The sequence below is a fragment of the Triticum urartu genome, chromosome 7 (assembly GCF_003073215.2).
Source record: "Triticum urartu cultivar G1812 chromosome 7, Tu2.1, whole genome shotgun sequence".
NCBI classification, from domain to species: Eukaryota; Viridiplantae; Streptophyta; class Magnoliopsida; order Poales; family Poaceae; genus Triticum; species Triticum urartu.
The window spans coordinates 497,192,816-497,200,605 of NC_053028.1; the positions used below are offsets into that span (position 1 = coordinate 497,192,816).

Below are 7,790 nucleotides of genomic sequence, written 5' to 3' on the forward strand. Positions count from 1 at the left end.
CACCAAATCAACAAGAATACTAAGATGGAGTTGATTTCTCAAAAAGAAACTAAAATGTAGCTAAATACGAATTTTGTTTAGTTGTTCACTGAGTTGACTCTTAGTTAGCCTGACAGCTGACAGGATCGCAGGCTCCTTGTCCAAGGCCGGTCGAGGAGTGTTTTGGTTCCTCTTCGATCGACTTGAAAATCCTATCACGACACCTATTTTGAAACCACTGAAGTATTTCCATTTGTGAGAAATGGTGGGCCCTGCTTCTAACGGCCACACACAGCCACATGCCCCTGTCCACTACCCCCGAAAGATGCCCTTCATAGCATGCATAGTGCAGCAAGCTTATGTTACACGCACATCAACATCAGTGAGAATGAAGTCTGAAATAGGACAAGCCATAGACATTATTGTTCCAATGCCTGTCGAAGGCAGCTACAGCATCCATCCATAATTAACAAACGGATTAATAAGGATATAGCAAAAAAAGAAGAAGTGAAAATAGAGCTCCCAGCGAAGAACATACAGATGGGTCTCTCATCTGATCAGCAAGGAAGGGCCTTCTTCTAGCCTAGATAACCAAAACGGTAACACTCACTCTCTTCAACGACAGTTACTGATCCGCGACGCAACAGTCTCTAAGGCCACGACTAGGGGTTTGTTGCCCGGAATTGCTGCCCTGGACGCCGGCTTCAGACGAGACAGATTCAGTGCGACATCGCACGAGGCGAACGGGGACGCACTGGGGTCTTGGATGGGCTCACCCTGCACAATCCACAACAAGGAAACAGTTGAGCACATCGCCATAAATCAGCTTTTTAAAAGTAACAATAATTCAAAACATGCATGGAAAGCATGTGATTACCTGACAGGAAGCGAGCCAAGAAGCATGCCACTGCAGTTCAGGGCCAAAATTGCTCCTTCTGCCTACATGTACAAATAAAAGAAAAAAAGGTCAAAAGGGCTAGACAAAGACTGTAAAGCCAAAAAAAACCTCACATATGGTACTGTATATAGAAAATATAACAATTAGGTACAAAGATTTCAATCAAGCAGTTGTGACAATATGCCGACACCCAAACGAAACCAGTAGATTTTCTTTGCAAGGAACAACCTTAAAATAAACAATAGTATACCAAGGAGAACATTATAATTAATAAGTAATGAATCTTGAATGTGTCATGCTTTTAAGAGATTTAGAGTACAACTGGGTAGAAAATGGCTCACATTTAACCATAGAAAGAGTACCAACAAATTGTGAATCAGTCATAATAGTATCTCCAAACTTGATCAGCTACGATATACTTACTGTACTTACTAATGACATCACACCAAACTTCAAGCATATGAGACTTATAAAAGCTTTCTACTTTTGTCCTAACTTCTGAACGTTTCCACGCGGCAAGATGAACTAATTCAAACGTAGTTAGATTGGAAGCAGCCCTTGAATAACCAAATCCTTGATACCATCAATTCCAAAATAGTAGATGACTTTTCTTATGTTTCATATTCTACAACATGAAACTTTGATGTTACTTTTGTACAAAATACGCAAGTATAACATCATACAAGATTATATTGTGAAAGTAGTTTTTATGAACAAAAACGATGGTAATATGTCCACCTAACTAACATAAATACTCTTTTTAACAAATAGTTAAGTCATTGATAGGGAAATTTGACTGCACACTTTCTAAAGGATGTCTATTTGGGAATTAGCCTTTTAACAAATATTTCGCTATGGTAAAAATGTTTGAAACCGGTAGGATAGTATCACATTTGGAAAGATTTAGGAGAAACCAGTGAGATGTTAATTGAAATGTAAGCAATGGCATGCAACAAAGACAATACAACAAAATACCAAACTGAAAAGAAAAGGTTCAGGTAAAGCTAGACCGATAATCATTTGCATCCAGCTAACATAAATAGTTTTTTAACAATTACTCCCTCCATATCAAAATATAAGACATTTTATATTTTGATAGAGGAAGTGGTTGTCAATGATAAGGAACTTCCACTATGCAGTTTCTAAAGCATCATCTATTTCGGGACTTACATGGTGGCATACAAGATTATGACAGCTTGGTTTAACGAACATGGGAATTAATCACAATCAGCTTATGGGAATATTGGTAGCTGGGTAATTAAACCAGTAACAGAGAGATATCGTATACTAAGGGGTTACTTTTAACAATAATTTCACTATCAAAAACTGTTTAGGTGGTACAATATCACATTTTGAAAAATCTAATGGGGAGAAATCAGGTAGATGTGGTTGAAATTCAAGCAACAGTGCCTAACAATGACTGAAAAACACTGAAATCGCAACAGAGAAGTGCAAGCAGAACTGAGCTAATGTTACACTATAGTACACACCACTCGGTTCTCACGGGTGTGCCTTTCTAGATAGTTAATGTCTATACAGTTTTTGCCTTTTATAAAGAATATTTGATCAAATGATGCTGGAAAGGCAAATTTACTTGTCAATTCCATGATTTGTCAGAAACTTTGCAGTTTGAAACATCGTGGAACGTGCATTTCACTTTCAAAATATAACTGAATGTCAATCATGCACTTGGTGACTTCCCAGGGCTAGGAATTGGACATATGGTGCGGGGGGTTCAGAAGTTAAAACTTGACATCCTTAAGAACAAGAGTGCAAGCAGAACTTGACATCCCTAAAGTGCAAGTTTGAAAGATACTCGAACATGATTTTAGAAATTTTGGGTGGGAGTCGCCCCCACCTAGAGACCTTGGTTAAGAACAAAATGACTTCTGAAGGAAAATGTCTCTGAGTTTCAGATCATAAGGTAAGCAGCTTGCTGCATGCTTTGCAGGATGGTTTCAGAATTCAGACTGAATAAAAATTTGCGCATTCTTAGTGTTATTTTAGAGCAGCATGTTAGGAAAGCAACTTATTGAAGGCCCAAGGGGCATATATATATTACACATGACTTGAGGTGCAAGGAAACTAAACATAGACTAATAAGGACTCCTAGACCAATACTAATACTCCTTAACACTTTCTAGAATGTTATGCATAAACAAGTTGGAAATACTGCTGTTATTGTGTACCAGAGGCCGAAATGTTTGGCCGCTCTACAATTTATCTGATGTTTCATGTAAGAACGGAAATCAGAAACTAGGTGCAAAGGATCAGATGTTTGGCAACTTCCATCTGACTTTTTTGTAAGAACAGAAACTGTGTTTCTGATTATTATTATTTTGGATGTGCATAAACCAGAAGGTGTTGCAAAGGAATGATTGAATGTAACACAAAGAAAGGAGAAAATAATGTGTTGCGCAATACAAATGTCAAAGGATGGTCAAATTAAGTTCGACTGTGAAAATTAACAGTTCTATAGAATGAAACAGCACAGCAGATAGATAGTTACACACACAAAAGGTTTCTTTGGTTATATGTTTGCAGTTTCTTTATGTAAAAGAAACTACAGTTGTTGGATTAGTACATAAAGAAAATCTTATATTTATCTACACTTTAGAATCTTAGGAGATTAGCAGCATTTAGAAGGTAAAATAGAACATTATTGATAACTTATAATGAATTTAAGTACAATATCAAGTTTTGCTTACCTGAACAAACTCAACAAAGGCAATGCATGTAGCATGCACATAATCACCGAGCAGCCTCAGTCGAGCAACCTAAATGGAAAGGGAAAGTACCAATGTCTTGAGGAAATGACTTCATCTGAGTCATTCAAGAACATGTGTTCAGAAAGATAAAAGCATTAGAACATACCTCCCCACAAATTCCCTCAAAGAAATTCTTCACAACATCCTCTGGAACCTACATGTTCAGACAAAGAGAACTAAGAAAGCAGAAAGATGCAGTACAAACACCATATCAAACTCCGTGAGAAATCACCAAAGAACAACAAAAGGATATCTGGATTTAGCGTTACAAATTGTCCTTTGGCTTAGTTATTTATCTTTATTCTAGATCATAATTGAAATGTTCACTGCTAGAAAATAAGAAATTAAGTAATACAGCTCATGATATTAATTTAGGAGTCTAGGCACATTAAGCTTACACAAAAAAATACCTAGACTATTATAAAAAGGGATACCGAAACAAAAGAAATCTGGTAGACACATAAACTAAGCCATCCGTTCCGATTAAGATCTAATATCAACCCCCTATCTCAGGACATGGCTGAAATTTGTGTGCAAATCTGAAAGAACAGTCCGTTTTAGTAACAATTCTCACGCCTAGATTTCAACTTGTATAATGTAATGTAAATCATGCGTTATTGAAGGAACTTATTCAAAATTAGCAATAGCTAGCGCGAACCCACAACCCATCATAACCGGTCATCTGAGTGTACGTTGGTTCAAATGGAACGGATTTCAGTTCCAGCTAATACAAAGTACCTAATACCAAATCAGGCTACTAAGTTACGATCATAAAACATCAACATATCAAGTGAGTCTTTAAACTGCTCACAAAAGAAGGAAAGAACATCCAGCTCACATTTTGCACGCTCTCATGATAGTATGATTATAATTTACATGTGCAGTTACAAGCATAACAGAAATGAAAGAGAAGGCAGCATACATTTTTGTCAATGTTAGTACAGTACACAGTCCTTGATACCATTTCTTTCTCATCCTCCGTCTGCACAAAAAGCAGATTCAGGCTAATATTATTATAGATATCACAAATCAACTAATAGTATAATCTATATCTATATTTTTAGAAAAAGAAAACTGTGTGATCAAATATGTTTACTTACTCGAGGAAGAAATTTGGGGTTCACAGGCAAAATAGCAGTCTTAGATGGCAGAACTCTGACAGGATAAAAACCAAGAATGGTTCCACCAAGCGTTAAAGCTGCTCTTGCACCGACTGCAGAAAAAGTAGAAATTCATCCAGGATTGCTTCTTACAACATAACAATTATGAAATAGCAATTTATATGTTGAAGATACTACCATCATCAGCGAACTCGATAAAAGCAAAACGCATCACTGAGTTTGGATCACCACAGATACGGCAATCTACCACCTACAGGTGCAAAAGATGGTTAGAAGATTAAGTCTAAACAATGAGATAAACAAGCAAGCATCCAATGTTGCCTATATATAGCAACTACTTAAAGCAGGGGTTGATCCAGGAATTTCAAGATTGGGGTGTATTTATGCCACGCCTATTTACGCCACATCGCTTTAAACTCGGCATATAGGGATACAATCATACAACACCTGTTTATAGGGATATATAATATCTGTTTCGTGGAAGATAGTAATTCTCATCAATTGATGATTATGACAATTAGGACAGGATGTTCCAGATTGACTGGAATCAAATATCTGATACATCAGTTACACTTAAATAGGGTTATGTCTTTACGGGAGGTAAAAATAAAAGCACCCCAGAAGACACAAGAGAGCCTGGCACTGGTGAAGGTGGACTCAAATAATTTAACTTCAAGAGCTGGTGCAAGCACCTTACCAAAGGGATGTGCATAAAAAAATGGTGCAGCAGAGGATGATCTCTCTGTCAATACTCAATACACCAAAGACTGCTAAACTAAATATTAGTAAAAACGTGGTAGTGGTTGGGTTATTTAAATGAGGATTGTTCAGTTTTGATCAATTTAGTTGTGCTTCTGAGATGAGTAAACAAATGGCATCCCACCTTAATTGACAGCAAGTATAACTGTGGCACAAATATGCTGGTTTGTAACTTATAACTTAGCATACTAATAGGGAGAACTAAACTATATGAATAGATAAGAGTAAGAAAAATGGTTAGGCCATATTCCTATTGGGTTGGGACAAGTTATCTCATGCCAGAGATCAAAGAGGATTGGAGGAATAATTAAAGAATTAATTAGAAAATAAGGGAACTATACATATTTGTTTCAGAGTGCCTTCAATCAAATGAGTCGAAACTCTAGAGTGGCACCCAGGTGAATTACATCTATTTCATGTCATAGTACAAACCCATGCTTGCGGTGTGCTACAACGTACAGACAGAAATGAGTTCCAACATATTCTGGATTCAAGATATCTAACATATAAGCAAATTCATCCTAGTTACCAGATGATGAATTCCACTTACACCAGTTTTGTCATGCAATATTTTAAGCGATTAAAATAACATATAGCTTATCTTATTTTAAGACATAGAAAAACATCATATGACAAACAAACATCATATGTTATCAGAACTAGGATCTAATATTAAGGAATTAAGAGCATACTTGACCACAGTTTGAGAAAACCTCAGCAAGTTTCTGTTCAGTAACCTGCAAATCAATGGGGGATTCCGGGATCAATAACAAAACTGAAAAAAAAAACACAACAGCTCAATTATCTTTGATATTCTCACATGTTGATCAATGTCTGAGACATAGACAGTTCGCCGTACACTATCCTCCCTATCAGTTCGCCGGGGCCGAACTCCCATCCTACGTCTCCCCTGGTTGAAGCCATTCCTTCTCTGTAACCACAGAACAATGCAGCTGATCAATATAACCAAGAAAGAAGTGCTGCCCCCTAAAACCCAAATATGGTGAAATGTACAATTAGCATTGACAAACAAATTCATGTGAAAAAACTAGCAACAACTGAAAAGCAAACGGATATGGAGTCAACCACACGAATCCAATAAAACATCAACGTTAGTATAGTCATAAAAACTGACATCTCTTGTACAAGAAGAGGGGAGAAGAAATCGATCGATCTATGAGAAAAATCCGTTCAACAAAGTAATTCGCGTCACCCAAAATTGACGGTACCAACATCAGAACCCAACTACACCTAAAACCCTAGAAAAGAGATCAACCCCCGAGCCGATCGCGTGGGAGAGAGATCAAAAAACCCAAACCCATCAACATCACCATAAACCTCAAATCTGATCGACTGATCTGGCCACAAGGCGTCGTCAGTCCAAAGCCCCCACAGGAAACAAATCGAAAAACCGAGCCCAAATCGGCAATTCGGGTCGCGCTTACCCGTCGATTCGGCTGGCCGTTGGCGGATCCGTCGCTGCTGGAGTCCCTGCCCCCTCCGCCTCCGCCACCGACCACCTGCAGCACGTGCATCTGCTGATGCTGGAACGGGTGGTGGGGCGCGTAGTAGTCGATCGCGGGCGAGACGAAGACGGGCGCGTCTGCCGACAGGCGGCGGGCGCCGTCCCCCTGGCGGCGGGAGAGCGGCACGAACTCCTCCGCGGAGGGGTTCAGCTTCTTGAACAGCTCCTCGAGCTTCCTGACGTCACTCTTGTACTCCCTGACCTCGTCCTCCCTGGCCTTGGCCGCCGCGGCGCCTCCCGCGGCCGCCGCATCGGCCCTCTCCGCGCCCGCCCCGGCCGCCGCCGCCGGCACGGCGTCGGCGCGGATCGGGCCCTCGGCCGCCACGGCAACCATTTCCGCCCGGCGACGAATCTCACCGCCGATCGCGCCCCCGGCACTAGCGGCCCCCGTGAATTGGCGAGGAAATCGAATCGAGCGAAGGAATTCGGCGTGGGGGTTGGGTTTTTATTATTTATTGGGGCAGCGGGGAGGGAGGAATGGAAGGAAAAAAGCGTGGAGGAGGCGAGCGAGATCGCTTTCGGGGAGGTTGGCTATAAATAGGTGCCCAAGCCCACTCTTTTCTCTACTGCAACTAATATCCTTTTTCCTTTTCGTTTTCGTTTTTATTTCATTTTCTCCTGCGCCACGAAATCCTTTCTTGGGGAGAAATAAATTGCCCCCGGGCGTATTCGTGTCCGTTTCTGTCCGTTGTGCTCCTGTCACCGTATTTATCCGTTTATTTTTTTGCTTATCCTTTACA

The 7,790-nt window shown here is 39.9% G+C and overlaps 1 protein-coding gene across 1 annotated transcript; it reads right to left on the bottom strand.

The window, feature by feature from the left end:
• Nucleotides 1-368: 368 nt before the first annotated feature.
• On the bottom strand, nucleotides 369-7,563 carry LOC125525582 (polyadenylate-binding protein-interacting protein 8-like). Its single transcript, XM_048690590.1, has 10 exons — nucleotides 6,971-7,563; nucleotides 6,346-6,456; nucleotides 6,218-6,262; nucleotides 4,944-5,016; nucleotides 4,746-4,858; nucleotides 4,568-4,627; nucleotides 3,752-3,799; nucleotides 3,586-3,654; nucleotides 857-918; nucleotides 369-756 (listed from the first exon to the last, which is right to left on the bottom strand). The coding sequence occupies exons 1-10, from the start codon at nucleotides 7,382-7,384 to the stop codon at nucleotides 699-701; spliced, it is 1,053 nt and encodes a 350-aa protein (XP_048546547.1). The 5' UTR covers nucleotides 7,385-7,563; the 3' UTR covers nucleotides 369-698.
• Nucleotides 7,564-7,790: the final 227 nt, after the last annotated feature.